At 47.0% G+C, this 21,460-nt stretch overlaps 1 protein-coding gene across 1 annotated transcript in view; it reads right to left on the bottom strand.

Moving 5' to 3' along the window:
- Window positions 1-21,460, bottom strand: part of Pkd1l3 (polycystin 1 like 3, transient receptor potential channel interacting) — a 59,819-nt gene that overhangs the window by 13,853 nt on the left and 24,506 nt on the right. The window contains 13 exon segments of the mRNA XM_032887359.1: window positions 2,469-2,654; window positions 3,171-3,308; window positions 7,738-7,837; window positions 10,007-10,241; window positions 10,335-10,527; window positions 11,069-11,249; window positions 11,693-11,892; window positions 12,155-12,351; window positions 13,207-13,353; window positions 16,042-16,220; window positions 16,481-16,582; window positions 18,007-18,237; window positions 20,752-20,945. Coding sequence (XP_032743250.1) covers window positions 2,469-2,654; window positions 3,171-3,308; window positions 7,738-7,837; window positions 10,007-10,241; window positions 10,335-10,527; window positions 11,069-11,249; window positions 11,693-11,892; window positions 12,155-12,351; window positions 13,207-13,353; window positions 16,042-16,220; window positions 16,481-16,582; window positions 18,007-18,237; window positions 20,752-20,945 — 2,283 coding nt within the window.

The following is a 21,460-nucleotide window of genomic DNA, read 5'->3' as shown; positions in this document are numbered from 1 at the left end:
CTGGAAGAGGAGTCAGTGACCTCACCCACTTAGCCATCTCTCCCTGGCAATATCTTTTGAAAATTAAAAATGCAGGCTGCTGGAGAGACAGTCCGACTGTTACGGGAGCTTGCTACTCTTCCAGATGATCCAATTTGGTCCCCAGCACCCAAGTTGAGCGACACCTGCACACGCGGTATACACACATGCATAAAAGTAATGTAAAAATATGTATATGGGGTCTAGAAAAATAGTTCTGTGATCAAGAGTAGTTGCTGCTTTTGGAGAGGACTTGGGTTCAATTCCCAGCACCCACATGGTGGCTCACAACTACCAGTTACTCCAGTTCCAGGGGATCTAACAACCTCTTCTGACACCCACAGATTCCTGTGCACACACACAGTACTCATGCATTCATGCAGGCGAAATGCACACATGAAATGGGAAATAAGTAAACTGTGCATGCACTCTGCCCTAGCAGCTCTCTTTGAGGGACTCCTCAGACACATCTGCCCGGGTGGGAAGTAATGACAGTAGCAGTCTTAGCCGATTATAGAAGTTATAGAACATCTCTACAACAGACTGTACAGTAAGTGGATAAAATGGAGTAGGGGCTGCCTCATGTATGCTGATGGGGACGCTCCCATGTAAACGAGGGGAAAAGCCAAACTCATGACACCGCTTGTATCATTTACTATCACTCAGTTGCTTTCCAGATGTGCATGAGAAACCAGGGTTTTATATGGCTAAAACTCTGGGCTCCCCAAGGGTTGAATCCCTGAACATCTTCTTGGGCTTAGTTCTCCCAAAGGTCAATCCAATGGTTTGAGCAGAAGAGTTGCATGATGAAATTGGGGTGTAGCAAGTCTGAAGACAATGGTTTTTAAGAGTAGGTAAACCATGTTAGTGTACACACACACACACACACACACACACACACACACTTCTTTTGAGGCAGGATCTCTCTGCCTGTCTGTCTGTCTGGAACACACAGGACTAGCTCTGGCTGTCCTAGACCTTACTCTGTAGACTAGTCTGGCCTCAAGCTCGGAGATCCACCTCCCTCTGCCTCCTGTGTTTTGGAATTAAAGGCATGCACCACCATACCTGGTTTGTTAGTGTCAATTTTAACTGCTTTTGACCTACTTGACTATATTTCTTTCTAAAAACAAGATCTTGCTTAGTAGCTCATGCTGGCCTCAAGTTCAGGATCCTGCCTCTGCCTCCTGAGACCTAGTGTTACAAACATCCGTAGTGTGCTCTTATCTTAGGCCTGAGTGTGCCCATCCGGGTAGCTGCTGTCAGTTCAGTAGCTCCAGAGTGAAGCTCCGTTTCTCCACTGCTGACAGTCAGCACTAACTCTGTCAGTACCCTGTGCCAGGCACTGTTCTGAGCACTCATATCTGTCGTCCAGGGCAGGGCCAAGGCCGCATCCCCTGAACAGGGGAAAGCAGACAGCGAAGGCTGAGAAGTCTACCCTGGTATCATGCTGGTCAGTGGACGTGAGCCTGAGCAGGTGCCCTCTCTGCTCTGCACTGTGGTGCTCTTCTGCAGCCAAGGAGCCCAAGAGGAGACCAGCCCTACTACGGCCTCAACTTTTGCTAGCCCAGGTTCTAAGCATTTTGTCATTATTTTATTCACTGCAGAGTTATGTATTACAAACAGAATGTTCTCGGAGCCTCAAAACTGTTATCCAAAATCGTACTAAAAAGAAAAGCCACCATGCAATGAGTGGGAGCTGCCTTCTGTAAGTGTGTTCACACACCAAGTGCGCTCTGGAGAAGCGGAGTGTTTGCTAAATGTACGTTCACTTCAGATTCTCTTCAGGAACACAGGCGATGTCCTGAATCTCGCTACGAAGCCACCAACCCTGAGGTAAAAGGAAGTAATGATTCCCGGAACTTAGCTTCTCAGCAGGACACAGAGTTACGTCATGGCAAAGCTGAGCAACTGGTGAAGACAGTGGGCAGGTGTCTGAGGGGAGGGCACGCTAACCACTCGTATCTGCTGCAGGCAAAGGCGTGGCCATGCCTCTTTCAGTGCGGTTTCTTGGAGGATACAGACCCCATTGTGAGCATTAAAACAAGTTAGCTCCTAGGAAAGTTCTTGAGGACTGCAGATGTTCAACATATGTTTGTGGATCTAAGCTGGGCCAGCACACAGAAAAGTTGGATACAGAGTCACGTAAAGACCGTTTTTTATTAGGTCCAATCCTAATACAGTGTGTGGCTGAGGCCCAGGGTCCTCGCAGCTACTCTGTGCTGTAAGTGACACACTGCTCATCCCTGTGACCTGGACCAGAGGAATCAGACACCATGGGTTATCACGAGTCCCTACCTGAACCTTCTTGGGTGGAGTCCCAGGACTTTGCATTGTCCACAGAACTGTGGCCATTTCGAGAAGCTGGCTGGCCTTTAGTTTTCCATGAGTTGTAGAAAGGGTTTCAGGAGGACTAACTTGCCTCCCTTCTGCCCCAGAACTGTCCTTACCTCTGTAATCCCCGTACAGGTTAGGAAGGAGGGTGCGGTTGGCCCAGGGGTAGAAATCCTCTACAGCTTTGATTTCTGAGAAACCGTGAGAAAACCTCTTCCAGACAGCTCGATGGAGGAAAAATCGGCTAGAGTCCTTTGCAGAGTAGACGGTAGTCATCAGCAGGGTCAGGAAGAGGATTTGTACTGATTTACAGTAGGAAAAAAATTCATGTTCAAGTAGCTGTGGCAGAGCTCTAAACCCTTTCCATTTCTCCCATGCTTATTCACTGCTGCAGCTCAAAACCAGTCAAACTGGAGTTGGGACGGAGTGGTGCACGCTTTTAATCCCAGCACTTGGGAGGCAGAGGCAGGTAGACCTCTGAGTTTGAGGCTAGCCTGGTCTACAGAGTGAATTCCAGGACAGCCTGGGCTACACAGTGAAATTGTCTTGAAAAAGCCCAAAAACCAACTAACCAGAAAAAGGGTCAAATTGGGCAATTTCAAATACTTCAACCCAACGTATGCACACATGTACACACACACACACACACACACACACACACACACACACACACACACAACCTGAATTGTTGAAATTCCAAATTTCATTTTTAAAAAGACACCTTTCTGCCCTTGCCTGTTTTCTGTCTTCTTCTACCATACCCTTTCCCACTCTAGACAGTGTGCACAGCGGTGTCTGCTGCCACCACCCCGTCATACCCAGAGAGCCAGCGGTCAGCCGGAAGAGCCGCTTCCTCCAGACTTTCTTTGTACGCCTGGCTAGGTGGTTCATTGCTGGAGCAGTGTAGATGGGATTGTTCTTGTCTCTCAAGCCAGGTGCCGACGAAGGACGCTTTGCTGTCAGATATCGAAATACAGCCCAAATAAATGTTAGATTTCATTACATGCCTATTAGCTGCCGAGCACCTACGGCAGGCATTTCCTGGTGAACGTTGGAGCAGATAAAATGCTCTCTAAGCAGCATCTCTGTCTATGGAAAAAGGCCTGGATTTTTCTTCTTAAAATTCCAATCCATGCAGTGGTGATGCCCCCCCCCACCCTTTCATCCCAGAACTTGAGAGGCAGAGGCAGTCAGACTTCTGTGAGTTTGAGGCCAGCCTGGTATATAGAGAGTTCCATCGCAGGCAGGGATACACAGAGAAACCCTGTCTCGAAAAACCAGATCACCACCAGTGAAAAATTCCACCCCATTGGAAACCAAACTTATAAATCAGTTACCCCGGCAAAGTCAGAGACAAGTACAGGAGTATCACTCAGGAGTAGAGTGCCTGTCTACCAGCTGTGAGCCTCGGTGCCATAACACACAGCCCAGGAGTATTCTCTCTTACTCTTCCTCCCTGCCCCCTTTCCTGACAATGTCTCTGTCTTAGTTAGGGTCTCGACTGCAGTGACGAAAACACCAGGACTTAAAAGCAAGTTGGGAGGAAAGGGTTTATTCGGCTTGCACTTCCAGATCATGGTTCATCATTGGAGGAAGTCGGGACAGGAACTCCAGTAAGGAAGGAACCTGGAGGCAGGAGCCGAGGCAGGGGCCATGGGGGTGGGGTGCTTAATGGCTTACTCAGCAAGCCTTATTCTTGCCTGCCTTTTTTAGAACTCAGGACACCGGCCCAGGGATTACACCGCCCACTATGGGCTGGGCCCTCCCCCACTGATCACTAATTGAGAAAATGCCTTCCTTACAGTGCTCAGGGAGGCATTCCCTCAACGGAGACTCTTTTTCTTCTGATGACTAGCTTGTGTCTGATTGCCACACAAAACCAGCCAGTACAACCAACCTACGTAAATACATCACGATTAAGCCACGCCTTTCCTTTCTTATGGAACCCCAAGATCACACACATTGGAACCGTAAGCCTTAAAAGACCCACATCCTTTACAAATTCAAACACATTAAGATTTCAGTCCCTCCTAGGCTCTTGGCACATAAATAACCGCTGTGCAGCTGGGTCTTCCCGTGGGACTCCTAAAGCAGGGCTGAGCACACTGCCTGCCTCATCCTGTTCTAACTGGGCTCCTCTCAACAGCAGATGCACCTAGTCTCACTACAACCTGATACGCTAAGGCTGGTTGACATCCGTGAGAAGGCTTCCCTTTTCTAAGGAGAAGCAGGCAGGGAAGGAGTGGAGCTGGAGGTTGGGGCAGTGGTGAAGGAGGAGATGAGGTGGGAGGGACTGGGAGGAGAGCAGGGATGTATGCAGGGAGGAGCATACCATCGGGATGCAAAGCAAATTAATAAAAAAAAATGTAAAAAAAAAAATCCTGGTCCCTTTAAAATATCCAATCTCTTTTCAAGTCCATAGTCTTTTAAAATTCAAAGTCTCTTAATTGTGGGGTCCATTAAAATACTTCTTACTTCAAGAGAGAAAAGGAGGCTTTAACTTCAGGGCACAGTCACAATCAAATCAAAGCAAAAGCAAACTCCAACGGTCCAACGTGAGACCGTTGACCATTGAACCCAGACTTACGATGTTCTGGGCTCCTCCCAAGAGCTCGAGTCACTTCTCCAGCTTTGCCCTCTGCAGCACATACAGTTTGTCTTCTAGGCTCAGGCAGGATCCACGCCATTGCCACTGCTGCTGCTGTTCTTGGTGGTCATCCCATGGTACTGGCATCTGCTGGGTCTTCTGCTGCAACTGGGCTGCATTTCACCAATAGCCTCTCATAGGCTCTCTTCATGATGCCAAGCTTTAACTTCTTTGCATGACCCCTTCAGTCCTGGGCCTTCAACTGCCCCCGAGGCTGCACCTTCACCAATGGCCTCTCACAGTGCCCAGCCTCAGCTGCTCTCCATACCTTCAAAACCAGTACCACCTGGGTGACTCTTGCGCTACCAAATTTGGCGGACAGCATGAGTTACAACCTCACCCAGTTCTGGAACACAGCTTCTCTGTGCTCTTTAAAAAATTTCCCAGAAGATTTCACATCGGTGAAGCTGGTCTCTTCTCAATCATTTCTTAGCTCCAGCTAGCCATCATCAATTGTCCCAGTAATGTAAAGGTTTTACTTCAGTAGTTCCGGTATCTTGTTAATCACAGCTGATTCTTCAGGCCCAGCTGACCAGAACCACAGAATCTTACATCAAAATAGCAAACAGCCCTGTTAGAGTCGTTAATCCTCTCTCTGAAATTTCACAAGCCAGGCCTCCATCTTCTATACTGCTCTCAACACTCTTAGCTTCCAAGCATCAACAGAACATCCCACTGAGGTCTCAAAACTCAATGGTTTTTCTAGCCCAAAGTTCCAAAGTCCTTCCACAATCCTCCCCAAAACATGGTCAGGTCCATCATAGCAACACCCTCTACACTGGTTCCAACTTGTCTTAGAGCTTCTATTGCTGCAATGAAACATTATGACCAAAGAGCTGGTGGGGAGGGAAGGGTTAATTCTGCTTACATTGCCACATCACAGTTCATCACCAAAGGAAGTCAGGACAGGAACTCAAACAGGGCTGGCACTTGGAGGCAGGAGCTGATGTAGAGCCCATGGAGAGGTGCTGCTTGCTGTCTTACATGGTTTGCTCAGCCTGCTTTATTATAGAACCCCAAACCACCAGCCTGCTCCCCCACTGATCACTAATTGGGAAAATGCCTTACAGCTGGATCTCATGGAGGCATTTCCTCACCTGAGGCTCTCTAATGACTCTAGCCTTTGTCAAACTGTCACACAAAACCAGTCAATCTATGTTCATAGTCATATAGCCCAGGCTGGCCTTACATTCATGATCTCTGCCTCAGCCTTCCAGGTGCCGAGATTACAGACAGGGACCAGCACAAACCCCTGATAAAGATTCTTTCAGTGCTGGGAATCCAGTGCAGTGTCTCACACACACCAGACAAGTGCTCTACCACTCAGTATGTCCCTAGCCTTTTCACTTAAAGAATTATTCAGTAGACATAAACTAATTTGCTGTATATGTCTATCTTAGACTAGAGACCAGGGATTCTACTGAGTGGAATACCTTTGGGAATATCGTTCTCAAGTTCAACCCAAGTAGAAACCATCTGGGCTTCTCGTCAATGCAGATTCTGGGATAAGGTCCAACACTGAACGTTTCTGAAGAATCCAAGAGGTGACAATGGCTTGGTCTAAAGACTTTGCCGAGCAGAAGGATTTAGAGATTCATAAGCAAAAGGAAAAGCAAGAGGTAGGGTAGGGAAAGATACAGAGAGAGGGGAAACAACAGAAATCACCTGCACGTACGTACGAGCGCCATGCAATCACTGGAGAATAAACGAAACTCCAAGGAAAGTTGGAGAAGCCTTTGCAGAGAAATTGGAATGTGGCGTTTTTTGCAGTGCCGGAAATCACAGCTTAAGGCCTCTCTTGTGCCAGCAAACACTCTCCCCCTCAACTATGCCCCATGCTACATTTATCTTGAAGGGCAGGTCATAGACCTTCAGAGAGATAAGGCCAAAACTTTGAAAAAGAAGCCACTTCACATAAAAAAAAAAAAAAAAAAAAAAAACAAAACAGTTCAAATGCACAAGAAATTAAGTAAGGTCAAGAAAGACGCTTTTTTGAGATTGTTAATTTTTAAAACCTCACTAAGATTGGAGTGCTTAGCCCTTGGCATGTCTACTGCTCGGTTTAAAGAAGTGATTGGTAACTTCTTGTCCATCGCATACTCCATCTTGTTACCCTGTCCTTCCCTCAGAGAGGTAACCCTTTCCTGAGCTTTAGAGATTTTTCTCACTCATCTCTTCAGATCTTACACATAAATGTATTGGGGACACACATATGTCTTTGACACATGCATAACACTGTGCTAACATTTTTGTGCCCTGCCCCTTTGGGCTCAATGTTATGTTTGCAACACTCCTCCATGTGCTGTGAGAAATTTTGAGTCCATTTTTTTTCAGGCTGAACCTCCTCAGGTTTGACGACTGCATGTAGGGCATAAGAACACTTAGGATCACGCTAATGTGCGCAGATCGTTGGGGCAATGCCACTTGCCTGAAATGAGGATAAATGCAAGTGTGGGCTTGTGGGGCAGGCAGACAGCTCAGTTCCAGAGATGACGGGCAGTGCAAGTACCATCTGGGGCCCAGGAGGGAGGACAGATGGAGCAAAGCACAGAGCACTGAGAGGAAGCACAGGCTTCCAGAGGAATGGATGCGTTTGGGACACTGGGCTCCTGGGCAGAGGAGGAAGAGAAATCAGCCAAGTGACCTGGTCTCTGACTGGGTAAGTCAGATGGCAGAGGCGGCATGAACTCTTGCTTTGCTTTGTAAAACTAAACAGTAGCTGGAACTATTCGAATTACCCCAAAGTGCTACAATTCTCCTGGCGTGTTGTTCCTTGTCTTTGGTAAGCCATGGCATATGGTTCGCCATCAGGGAGAACAGCAATGTCAGGAAGATCACCTGGAGACAAGAGTCAGGGGACAAGAGTCCATGAGCGGGTGCTGTGGGGCCCAGAAGATGATGTCACACATCCCATTTATTTATACATTTATGTTAGCTTGTGACCATGACACCCATGTGGCAATCAAGGTAACTTCTCTCCTACCATGTAGGATCCAGGGATCAAACTCAGTTCCTTTGCAGCTGAGTGACCCGCCCAGGCCCTTGTGCGGGTTTTCCATGCTAAGAAACTGTTAACTTAGGCTGGAGAGATGGTTCAGTGGTTAAGAGCACTGACTGCTCTTCCAGAGGTCCTGAGTTCAATTCCCAGCAACCACAGGGTGGCTCACAACCATCTGTAATGGGACCAGATGCCCTCTTCTAGTGTGTCTGAAGACAACTACAGTGTACGACTCCTGTACATAAAATAAATCTTAAAAAAGAAAAAGAAACTGTTAACTTATTTAGGTGTCATAACACTCTTATATTTGAAAAGCTTAATTTTTTAGAGAAATACAGATGAATTTTAGAGCTATCCAGACAATGGTCATGTGAACTTTGGAATCTTCTTTTTCAAAACATTAGCCATCATTGGTGATGCTGGCTAACAGAACTTGAGAATTCATTATGCTATTTTTCTATATTCCTTAATTAAAAATTTAAAAGTCTTTATGTTCCTTAGCTTTTCAAAAGACGTATTTGTTTTATCTTGTGAGTGTTTTGCCTATACCCTTGTGTGCCTGGTACCGGCAGAGAGAAGGTATCACACATCCTTTGCGACTGGAATTACGGATGTCTGTGACCCACCCCGTGGGAGCTGGGAACCAAACGTGGGTCCTTTGCACGAACAACAAGTGCTCTTAACTTCCGAGTCATCGTCCTAGCTCCATTTATGCTCCTTCCAAAAAGTGGCTCGTCACTGGTGTTTTCAAAGTTATTGCCACTACTTTAGTTATTATGAGTAGTAATATTACCATTGTGTGCATGTGCGTGTGTGTGTGTGTTTATGTGTTTGTGTGTGTATATGTGTGTGTGCATGTGTGTTTATGTGTTTGTGTGTGTATATGTGTGTTTATGTGTTTGTGTGTGTATATGTGTGTGTATGGTGTGTGTGTATGTGTGTGTGTTTATGTGTTTGTGTAATGTGTTTGTGGGTATGTATGTGTGGGTATGTGTGTATGTGTGTGTGTTTATGTGTTTGTGTGTATATGTGTGTATGTATATGTATGTGTGTGTGTGGTGTGCATGTGTGCGTATGTGTTTGTGTGTATATGTGTGTGTGTTTATGTGTTTATGTTTGTATATGTGTGTGGTGTGTGTGTGTATGTGTGTGTATGTGCATGTGTTTTTGTGTGTGTGTATGTGTGTGTGGTGTGTGTATGTGCATGTGTGTGTGTGTGTGTGTGTGTGTATGTGTGTGTGTTTGTGTGTGTGTCTGTGTGTGTTTGTGTGTGTGTGTGTGTGTTTGTGTGTATCAGTGTGTGTGTGTGTGTGTGTGTCTGTGTGTGTGTGTGTGTGTGTGTGTGTGTGTGTGTGTGTGTGTGTGTGTGTGTGTGTGTGTGTGTGTGTGTGTGTGTGTGTGTGTGTATGTGTGTGTGTGTGTGTGTGTGTGTGTGTGTGTGTGTGTGTGTGTGTTTATGTGTTTGAGTGTGTGTATATGTGTGTGGTGTGTGTATGTGTGTGTGCATGTGCGTGTGTGTATATATGTGTGTGTATGTGTGTGTATGTGCATGTGTGTTGTTTGTGTATGTGTGTGTGCGTGTGTGTGTATTTGTGCATGTGTGTGTGTGTGTTTGTGCATGTATGGGTATGTGTGTGTGTGCATGTGCGTGTGTATATGTGTGTGTATATGTGTGTGTGTTTGTGCATGTGTGTGTGTGCATGTGCGTGTGTGTGTGTATATATATGTGTGTGTGTATGTGTGTGTGTGTGTGTGTGTGTGTTAGGAAGTCAGAGGACAACTTTGTGGGTTGTTGGGATCACACTTCAGTGGACTCGAGGGGTAGACAGCAAGTGCCCTAACCTGCCGAGCTGTCTCACCAGCCAGCATTTGATTTTATTTTCTGTTGTTCCTTCATGTATATCTCGAATAAATACCACTCGACCTATTGCTTTATTTGCTAGTTGTCAAAACACTTGGCCTCGGTTTCTCTTGCTTCCTCCAGCTGGGAGGGTCGGACCATCACATACCTTTATCGGCTGACAGATGCAGATGTCTTGGAGTACCGACAGCATCATTGAAATAACCCAGCTGGTGGCCTGGTCTCTGCTCAACTCCAAGCTATAGAGTGTTATAAAAAAAGCTGAAGTCAGGCTGATGACGCCGAGGAGGAGCCAGCAGCTGCATCTCAACCATCTGAACAGGCAAAACGGCACGGGCTTCTTCCCTCCTTCTGGGTTTAGGATGGGGAAACTGGTTGAATGCCTGGAGAACAGAAGTGGAAGAAATTATCTCCTGCTGACACCAGGAGAGGCTCGGAAGGTTGACAGGGTAGCAGCAAGAGCCCTCAGTGCTTACCTGCATGGTCCTGGCTCCTTGGGAAGAGTCTGTGTCCTCAGGAGTTCCTGGAGGGTTTGAAGTTGGCTGACTGCCTCTGAGAAGTCGTAAGGCTGGTGTTCCTGGACAGCAGCCAGAGCACCTAAGCGCAGTTTCAGGCTCTGCAGAACTCGGAGAAGGTAGCGGCAGAAATGGGAATGGCTTTCAGGCACTCCTGTGGATTTATTTCAGGTCGGCACGTTCACGAACAGGAGATTTCAGTAAGTAGAGATCAGGGATGGAGAAGAGGAATTTATTAGGTGACAGTAAAGCTAATGTTTCCCAGTAGCAAGGGAGACAAACTCCAGCACCCACAGCACCATTCCCCAGACTCACCTCACTGTCCTACAGTTCTAAATGTGAGCCTCGACACCTTTAAAACCTTACTGAGCTTTCCCACCAGAGCCACAGCACACGCAGCCTAGACCAGCAAGTGCCCAAGCTGCAGTCGAAATCCACAAGTCACCTCTCCACTCAAGGGAAGAAGACAGGTCTCAGCTGAGAGAATGTGGGGATCTGACTAGTCTTATGTTTTTACAATTAGTTCTCTAGTTTTATCACCAGGTTGTATAGCTCTCAAGAGACCAAAGCTATCAGTTCAAGGTTGAAAGGTTAATGCATAAATTGCCTTGGTCTGAAAGGCAAAACCAAACCAAGCCAAAACCAGTAAGAAAATGAGGTAAGCTACGGGAGTGACTGAAATCACCGGACTTTACCGTCTTCCCAGCGGGATTCTGTCTGCTGGTGACAGCCTTGATCTTCTAAGTGAGAGTAAACGAGGCTGGATAAAAGCTTCACTAGCATGTTAATGTCACAAGAACTCCAGGAAGGCTGTTCACACTCCGAGAGCAGATGTGTATTTCTCCTGAGCAGGAATCCCACAGTTTCCTTTAATTCCTGGGTATGGAACCGAGTTGAGAGACTTCAGTCTGCCTTGCGTTAGCTCAGCCCTGGGCACAATTACAGATGGTGAGCCTGTTTCTTTCAGTCAGGGGCACGTGCTTAGTGTAAAGAAACTCAACGCTTCATTTTAAATTTTTTTTCAGAGAAGAGTCACCCCACAGTGCCTCTTCAAATCCATTTCTATGAGAGGGACAGTTTGCTCAGACATCCATGACTAAAACAGCTCTGGAGTAGAACACGCCACCGTACTCAATATCTAGAATGGTTTATAACCTTGGAAGGAAGCTAAGACTATAACTGATCACAACGCAGTGGACAGGAATTAGGGGGAAAACATCAAAGGGACCAGGATGCTGTAAGCCTCCCAGGAAATCTCCCATGACTCTTTTCCACCACACAGAACGGGGAGGGTACTTTACGTATCGACACCGGCTTACCTTGACCACCTGTGTAAGAGACGGGGTCTCAGGAACAAGAGCTGAAGGGCAGGCAGCCTGGCTGAGAGGAAGCGGGGGCAGGACTTCCGGTGGGTGAATCAACTGGAAGAGCCGCCCAAAGACCAGATGGATGGGGAAGAGGATGACGGAGGTCTGGATGCTGACGAGCAGCTCTGACAGGGTCACAGCAAGTGGACCTACTGCAGGAAAACCGTGCCGTTAAGTTCCACCGGCCTGGGTTAGAACTACTCATGGAGGAATTTATCTGGGGTTAGAACGCATTCTCTATGGCTGTTACATTTATGAAGGAGAGCACCGGAGAAGAGGCTAACATCTAAGATTAGGACAATGGATGGGAGACGAAGGTACACCGTGACTCGGTTTCTAAGCCTTGCAGTAGGGACGGAAACAAGGGCAGAACATCACCCACTATGGACAGCACACATCAGGGCTCGTACGTACGTCGTTCACCCCTCTTGGCAGTGGTGCCACCCATCTTCCAGAACATAACATTGATGACCATGTCACAGAGCAGTAGTGTCATGCAGCAGGAGAGCCGCTGGACTCTTGTAAACTGGTTCCAGGGATGCCGAGTTGCAACTGAGAGCCACAGATAATCCTGAGTGAACTTTTCTACGATCGTGGAGGAGAACAGGTGTCTGAAATGAGAAATTAAATGAGAGAAGACAGAAATTGCCTGTCTATTTATTTTTTATGTGTGTGGGGCACATATGTTGTATCAAGTGTGGGGAGGTCAGAGGATAGCTCATAGGAGTCAACCCTCTTCTCATGCTAGGTGGGTTCCAGGGATTGAACTGATGTCATAGGAGTTCAAGTGCCCGTATCCACCGAAGCATCCTGAGCTTTCACTTTGAAGTGACTTAGACTAGGGCTTGGCTTATCCAACAACAGGATGCGAGCAACATTTCAACCTCCACTCAACACCTTTCTGATCAAGCTCTCAGATAATACATATTATAATAGATGAAAATGATTTTTGAGCATTATTTATTGACTTTGTATGTATGAGTGTTTTGCTTGAATATATGCCTGGGTACCACATGCATGCCTGGTGCCCCTGGAAGCCATAAAAGGACATCGGAGCCCCTGGAACTTGAGTTCCAGATGGCTGTGAACCACCATGAGGGCCCAGGGATTGAACCTGGTTCTTCCACCATAGTAACAAATGCTCTACAGTGCTGAGCCGTCTCTCCAGCCCTGCATGTGCTCTTTATATCATATGAGGTTAAAATAAAACAATTTGGCCGTGAGTCTCTGCATCTAAAGAGGAAAAAGAACTGTCAAAAACAGCCTGAGAAAACCTGCAGAGTCAACTACCCTGGGCCCAGACAGGTTCACAGAGACTGAACTGCCAACCAGAGAGCACTCGTGGGGACTGACACGACTTAGGCCGCTGCACATGTGGAACAGCTGTGCAGCTGGGCTTCATGTAGGACTCCTAACAGGAGGCAGGGCTACGGAAGTTTGCACTGCCAGTGGTGTCTCGATTATACCTGAAGGAAGAGAGCTCGCTTCTGGAGGCTGGTGTGAACACCCTGTCACACTCACAGTTGCCCAAGTCCATGGCCAGCCAACAATTGCACTGGAAATGGCATTTCTTCTTCACGGTCATGTCACTGACGACCACCTGGCTTACATACCTGCAGTCAGGTAAAGATCCCCATGTTAGGAAGGTGCGCAGGGACTGCTTGCTGTGTGAGAAGTCGCCTTGCACTTACACTGAGCACCTAAGTTAATAACAGAGGCTCTGCGAGGCAACAATGAGAGGAGCTCAGAAAGTTCATGTCCAAGGTGCTGACTGCAAACTTTACTCCGAGAAGAATTTGGATGTGCGCACGTGCAGCGCATGCGCGCAAGCATCTTTAAGCTTTCTTTGTTCCACGAGTGATAATGACCCTTTACTTCTTCTAAAGTATCCCATGTCTCCATTTTTCACCATTGGTATTCAACATTTATACTAATGACTTCTCATCCCCCATCTGGGTCTGCAGCCATATCAGAACTATAGACCCTCAGATCTTAGACTCTTCCTCTTCCCAACTATATTTTTTTTAAAGATTTATTTATTTTATTTATATATTAGTACACTGTAGTTCTCTTCAGACACTTCAGAAGAGAGCATCCCATTACAGATGGTTGTGAGCCACCATGTGGTTGCTGGGATTTGAACTCAGGACCTCTGGAAGAGCAGTCAGTGCTCTTAACCGCTGAGCCATCTCTCCAGCCCCCAACTATATTTTTTTGAAATGTGTGTGTGTGTGTGTGTGTGTGGTGTGTAACTGTGTGTATGCATGTTACAGTGTGCATATGGAGATCAGAAAGTAGCCTTCTACCTTTTTTTTAAAAAAAGATTTATTATCTACGAGTACACTGTGACTTGTCTTCAGACACACCAGAAGAGGGCATCAGATCCCATTACAGATGGTTGTGAGCCACCATGTGGTTGCTGGGAATTGAACTCAGGACCTCTGGAAAAGCCGTCAGTGCTCTTAACCACTGAGCCATCTCTCCAGCCCTCCTTCTACCTTCTTTGAGACAGGGTCCTTTGCACGTAGCTGCATTCACTAGGGATTCTCCTTCTTTCCATCCCTTCGTGCTAGAAGAGTTCAGGGAAGACACATGCATGTTACCACACCTGGTGTATGTGGGTTTGGGGAATTTAAACTGAGGTTGTCGCACTAGCACAGCAAGTCCTTTAGACACGGTGCCACCACCCCAGCCCCTTAGCTATGGTGCTGTAGGTTCTGACTCTATCTAAAACACAGAAGAAGAACTGAACGGTGCACAGAGCACTAGGCCCTGTTCTGAGCCCTGATGCACACAGTACAGTGATCAGAGCCTTCTGATCCTATGTCTGCAACTGTTTTAGGGTGCCATCCGCCACAGCCCATGTATAAGAATGTGAACTTAATTAGTCACTGTTAGGTGCATTCTGACCATTCCACTGACTATCCCTTCTCACAGTTCTCTCCACCTCTTTAGGTCTCTCTATTCTTTGAGACACAACAATCAAATATTGAAATCAGGCTAGTTAGTAACTCTACAATGGCTTCTAAGTGTTCAAGTGAGAATCCTATGGCCGCTTTCTTTAAATCAAGAACCAGGAATGATTAGGGTCAGTGGGGAGAGCATTCAAAGCTGAGACAGGCAGAACACTGGTACTCATGGCTAAAATGAAGCCAACTTGAAAACACAAAGGAAAAAGTCTGGAAGGATATTAAGATCGCTATGCTAAAGGGCCCCTAGATGAGAAAGCAGAACCAGTTTCCATGGTAACGGAGAAAGCTTTAGTGTCCTGGGCAAATCAGACCAGTTACAAAGTTCCCAAACAGGAGCCATGCAACACTGTAACTCTCTTCAGTTCTCTAAAGGCTTCCCAAGGTCCTGCAGCAGCAGGAGAGGCAGAGGCTGGCAGATCCCCATTGCAGTTTACAGCAAGAAACTGCTCCTGAACGTGACAGTGTGAAGGGAAGGACCGGGGCTAGTGTAGAAGATGCAAAAGAGGATCCAGAAGACCCAGCTAAGCCCCTGGATAAAGGGGGCAGCACTCAACAGGTGTGCAGTATAGTGCTGTATTGGAAGAAGAAGCCATCTTGGATTTTCATAGTGAAAGAGTCAGACTTGGGGTCAATCTAAGGCCAATGGGAAAGTTCCACCGCAAACCTCTAAGCACAAAGGCTCCTCCCTTCCAGGGAGTAGTTAGGTCCTAGAGCAACTGCAAACTGTCAAACAAAGCCACCTGTAACTCCCAACCGACCTCCTCTTGACTCCCAACCATACCCCTTGGACAGTCCAGAACAGTCCACTGATCACAAGTCAGCTTGGAGGTTACTTTGCCCCATCAATAATACCCTGCTTAGTTACACATTGTTTGAATTCTGCCCCAATTGTTTGCAAGGTATACAACTCTCTGTCAGAGTCTGCTCGGGGTCATCTCCCCTTGAAGTGGGAGACCCTGGCATGCTGGAATTAAACTCCTCTTGTTGTTGTATCAACCACTGTCTCTGTGAGCCTCATTCAAGAGTTCGTGGAAGAGCTTCAACTTGGACCTCACAATAGCCAATGCTAATTTACCATTCTGAAGATCTTAGGGTCCTGGGGAATTAGATTGAGTCTGTTCTTCCTGTGCTCCGTAGATGGTTCAGCAAAGCCTGGGTACCTGCACATCCAATTACAACTCCAGAACTTACAGTGGAAAGGGAGAACCGACCCTCACGTTGTCCTTTAACCCCCATACATGTGTGAGTAGTACACAATACAACATAAATAACTGTAAAAGGAAATGAAAAGAAAAAGGGGAAGTGAGCCAGCCTGAGGCAGGTACTTACCAGGAAGGGCTGTTGCCGGAGTTGTCATGCCACAGACGAAGGCCATGCAGGTCCCCCAGCCAGGATCCAGTGGAAAGAAGGAAAACGTCCAGTGCTCCGCGCTCAAAAACTGTCTTCTGTGGGTCACAAAGGTGGTGGGGCTCGCTGTGCCCCTCTGAGCCATAGAGGGTGATAACGACCTAAGATGCGATGAGGAAAGATGAAATGAGAGGCTCTGTTAACACCGGGCCTTTGGGTTTTCCTCAAGCAGAAGGAAGTATCCATTAGATGTTAGGCAAGTCCTGAGGGTTCCTCACATTCCACAGTGAGCCTAGGCAATACCAAACCTGGTGATGCCTTTTAAAGCCTTATTGGACACCAAGAGATTGTCAAGTTAGAGTATGCTGAAGACATACTCTAACTTGCAGAGGACACAGTCATGAGCGTGGGCTCTGCTAACCTTGGCTGTTGTAGCAGCCCTCCTCCGATACCCAGTGTAGACCTGGATAAGGTAGTGGAATGCAGAGCTGGGGTCATTGTCAGCCAGGACTGTTACCTTCACCTGCAGGGAGAGCAGAAGGCATGAGCTTGCTAGGTCTCTCCTCAGGACAGCCCCAGCTGGGGACATACTTCTCTGTGATGGCTTTGGACCCCCTAGGAAGCAGGGGGAGGTGGTGTCAGCAAGGCAAGCACTCAGGCCAGCAAAGTGACCAGAGGTCTGAGGTCTGAAACTCTAGGCTCTGTCTCTAAATGGAAACAACCCCAGGATCCATTGATAGGCCTTGGGCATCAAGCTCCTCCCCCACAGCACTCGGGAGGGAGGAGCACACAGGGTGGGGGATACCCAGGGAAATGCAAATTAAATTGCTGTCTTGTTTTCTATTTACTAAAGCTGGCAACACTTCACCAGGACAGTAAGGAGCACATACTCCTCTTCTAGAACTTCAAGTATAAACAAGAAGAGGTTGAAGTGTAGCTGTGGTAGAGCCCTTGCCTAGCATGTGTAAGGTTTGAAGGAAAAAATAACACAAAAATAAGAGATATATGAAACAGAAATTAGGAAAAAGCTGCCCCAGAGTTTCACTGCTTTTTTATTTTTATTTTATCTATTTTTATTTTTTATTTTGTCTTAGCTAGATGTGCTGGCACGTGGAAGGCAGAGGGAAGAGGATCTCTGTGCGGCTTGAGGCTAGCCTGAGCTATGTACAGAGTTTCAGGACAGTCAGAATTGTACTGTGGGACCTTGTCTTTTTTCTTTCTTTCTTTCTTTTTTAACCCAGCCCAAGTATGGTGGCTCACATGTGTAAGGTTAGCCCTTGAGGATTACTGTTATATCAAGGCCAGCCTGGGCTATCCAATGTGCTTTTGGGGTCTGTTGCGGGGACAGTATGAGATCTTGTCCTTAACTTTAAAAGTTTTAGCATTTCTTTATGTGTGTGCAGTGTGGGGGCACAGATGTGCCATGACACACAAAGTGGAGGTCAGAGAACAACGTGCTATTCTCTCCTTCCAGCTTGTGCAAGCTGGGGATCAAACTCAGGTCGTCAGGCTTGGCAGCAAATGCCTCTGCCCTCTGAGCCATCTCACCAGCCCCAGAAAACAATTTCTGACTAGTTTCCCGTACACTGCAGTTACGTTCAATTATAAGTTGGCTTGGCATAACTTTGTGTAGTGTATAAGGTGAAATAAATATGAGTCTGATTTCAGTTAAGTTTCTATGACAGATACTTTCTGGTGTATTTCTAATCTGCATGACTTCTGTGTAGATCCCACCTTGACACCAAAACTAAGGCAAAACAAAGCCAGAAACCAAACTAAAACCAAAAGACGAGCAAACACCCCACTTTGTTCAGAGACAGTAGGTATGCAGAGACTTACAACAGCCCCACTTGAGCTTCTCTGCTCCTTGGCCCACAATATCCGTCCTCTCCTATCTAGCTTGACATGCTCAACACACCGTGGCCTTTGGGGCCCAAGTCTTCTCACCTTCTGCGTATCTGCTCGATCCTTCCTCCAAGCCCACGTGGCTAAGAGGATATAGAATCCTAAAAGGCTGGCTAGCAACGACACGCCGACAGGGTTGTTGGACACATGAAGGAGCAGTTTGATGGTGTTTTCTACATCCACCGTCCTGGGCACGATGAAGAAGTCACTGCTGAAGAAGGTCAAGTGGTCACAGAGACACTGCGTCTTTAAAATGGTGCTCTTCGGCCCCACCTGGAATATCGAAGACCCGAATTGTAAGGTAGAGTGACAAAGGAGTGACAAGCAGAGAATGGGGACACAGGTGGCCTTGAGACAGAAAAGGACCTGAAGGTTTTATATGTATGTGTATATGATGTATATGTATGTTTATGTGAGTGTGAATGTGTATATATTAATGTGTATATATTTAATATATATTATATAATATAAATATATTTATTTAATATTATGTGTATTATATACTATATATATTAGTATATTATATATCCATTTATAATAGAGATAAATGAACTTATTTATCATGTAAGCTTGTGCCACAGAACCTATGTGGAGGCCTAATAACAACTTGCAGGAGTAACCCCTCTTTCTACTCATATGGGGTCTAGGGTTTGAACTTGGGCTGTCAGCCTGGCAGCCATGATCTATGGAGTCTTCTTCACTGACATATTATTATTGCACCTTTAGCTTCTAACACAGCACCTCACGTGTAAGGAGTTCATCAAGTATGTCCTAGAAGATCAGGACTGTGGCTTCCTACAACAGAGAGGGGGTGAGGATGGTGAGGGGTCCATGGATGGCTTCTATTATTCCTGAGTGTTTTATTATTTTTAAAACTCTGAACGAGGGGCCAGGTGTGATGGTGCACACCTATAATCCCAGCGTTCAGGAGGCAGAGGCAGGTGGATCTCTAGGAGATTCAGGCCAGCCTGGGCTACAGGATTAGAACCTGTCTCAAAATAAAACAACAAAACAAAACTAAAAAAAATAAAATAACCCCGAATTAAGAAAATAATAACTTTGATAAATCTGAATGATATGTTTAAAACTTTTAAATTATTTCCTGTAATTTTCCATGTGGCATAACATTTCTTTGTAATGTTTATTTTAAATTTTGGTTCTTTTTTTTTTTTTTCGGAGCTGGGGACCGAACCCAGGGTCTTGCGCTTCCTAGGCAAGCGCTCTACCACTGAGCTAAATCCCCAACCCCGTAATGTTTATTTTAAAATTGTACCAGTAAATATGAATAAAGGATGCTACCGATGTGTGCTTGATTGGTACGTAGAAAGACTATAACGTGGGCCCCGTGGCGGGTGCTTACCTAGCAAGGGTGAAGCCATAGGATTGATTTCCACTGGAAATACTACCTCTGTGACTTAATTCCTTACTTCTGCTGCATGTGGCTAAGCTCTGGCTGCTCGGTCCCTAGTCCAGCCTGGGAAACCTCTCTCCTTGTACTGGGAGAGACAGCATGGCAGAGGGCTTCATGGAGCAGAAGCATCCCAATGGTTCTGCCATCAGTGCTTGCGTCCTGAGAGCAAAAACACTCTTGAGTCTGCTCCTCAGTGCGTGGCTTCCCCAAGTCATGGAGTGCCACTGCCTGGCTCACCCACAGCCACCACGGAAGAACATGCTTTTAACAAATTCCCCCTCGGGGAGGGGATTTTCCTGAGAAGTAACTGCCTAGAGATTACTGCTTGAGGCAGCTGCTTTCTCAAGAATCCCATTTTTTCCTTGCTGAGCTCAGAGTTTTCTTTTTTTAAAGACAGGGTCTCACTATGTAGCCCAGGCTGGCCTTGAACTCGTGATCCTCCTCTTCTGCCTAGTACTAATCCGAGTACTAGGATTAAACATACACACCACCACAGCCAGATCCTGTCTCAGACCTTTGAAGAACAGCTTCAGAATTCCCAGGGCCCCGGATCAGTGTGGTGTTCCTGGAGCAGACATTAGATCAGGCCAACACCCACCGGATCAAGAATGGGCGAGCTGGGTGTGGTGATGAATATCTGTAACCCTAACGTTCAGGGAGGCCAAAGCAGGAAGGTCAAAACTGGAGGTCAAGCTGAGCTATGTAGTGAGAGGTAGGACGCCTTCTGGAACGATGAGACACCAGGTGCCCACTGTAAATGTGACAATGTGCCCTTGCCGGCCTGGCGTGTACAAGCATCTACAACTCTTTCTCTCTCTCTCAGCTTTTATTTGTGTGTGTACACCAGCATGCGTGTGTGTGTGTGTGTGTGTGTGTGTGTGTAGCACGCATGTGTGTATGTATGTGCCTGAGGAGGCCAGAAGAAGGCATTGATCTCCTGGAGCTAGAGTTACAGGAGTTAGAGCTGTGGGTGCAGGGAACTGAAATCGGATCCTCTGAAAGAGCAGGGGATGCTCTTCACTCTCCGCCTCCTGTCTATACCGTATTCCCGCCTGGAAGAGTTTTCTTTTGTGTAGCAGGAGGCTTGTTTCGTTTTAGTGCGGGGATATTTAGCACACAGCTTTCACATTAGCTTTCTAGCTTTCACCTATCAGCTGTGGCTCAGTGCCTGGCATGGTCACTGCCTGCAGCGGTGTCCAGACGTCCAGCTCTGCAGCTGCTCTAGAGAAAAGCCTACCCCGCTGCCACGGGCCGCCCTTCCTTCGTGGTTCCAGGCGGATTTGCTTCCCTTCCGACTGGTGATGTTTCTGGCCTAGCCCCAAACATGAAAGGAGGGGTGCAGAGAAGGCCTCAGAGTCCCTCCCCTGCCCCCTTACTTGGCATCCATCGCTCTTCCATGTCCTGTTGTATCGGTCCCAGAAATAGCACTGGGTGACAGCTGTGACCACTGAGACCAGGACGGGTGCGCGCTGCGCCGTCTCTGCACCTTTATTCTCCACAGCCATTATGTAGTAGGTGCCAGTGCCATACCACAGGCTCTCTGGTGTCAGCACCCATGTGTACTCCTCATCTTAGGACAGGGAAGAATGCTGGGTTATATCCCCGGTGGGCTATGACCCCGACCCCGTCAGATCCACAGCTACTATTACTCATTATCTTACAACTGAGGCTGCCAGTGTAGCACTGGAAATGTGTAAGCGACCAGAGACACACTCGGCACCTACATACTCCAGTAAAGGAACTGTCTAGTTAGGGTTTCCACTGCTGTGAAGAGACCCGGTGACCAAGGCAACTCTTATAAAGGACAGCATTTGATTGGGGCTGGCTTATAGGTTCAGAGGTTCAGTCCATTGTCACCATGGCAGGAAGGAAGCATGGCAGCTGGAGGCAGACATGGTGCTGGAGAAGGAGCTGAAAGTTCTATATCTTGATCTGAAAGCAACAAGGAGAGACTGACTTCCGCAATGGGTGGAGGTTGAGCATAGGACCTCAAAGCCTACTCAGTGATGGACTTCCTCCAACGAGGCCACACCCACTCCAACAAGGCCACACCCACTCCAACAAGGCCACACCTCCTAATGGTAG

This window comes from Rattus rattus, chromosome 17, assembly GCF_011064425.1.
Source record: "Rattus rattus isolate New Zealand chromosome 17, Rrattus_CSIRO_v1, whole genome shotgun sequence".
NCBI lineage: Eukaryota > Metazoa > Chordata > Mammalia > Rodentia > Muridae > Rattus > Rattus rattus.
This window is presented reverse-complemented; position numbering and strand designations above follow the sequence as displayed.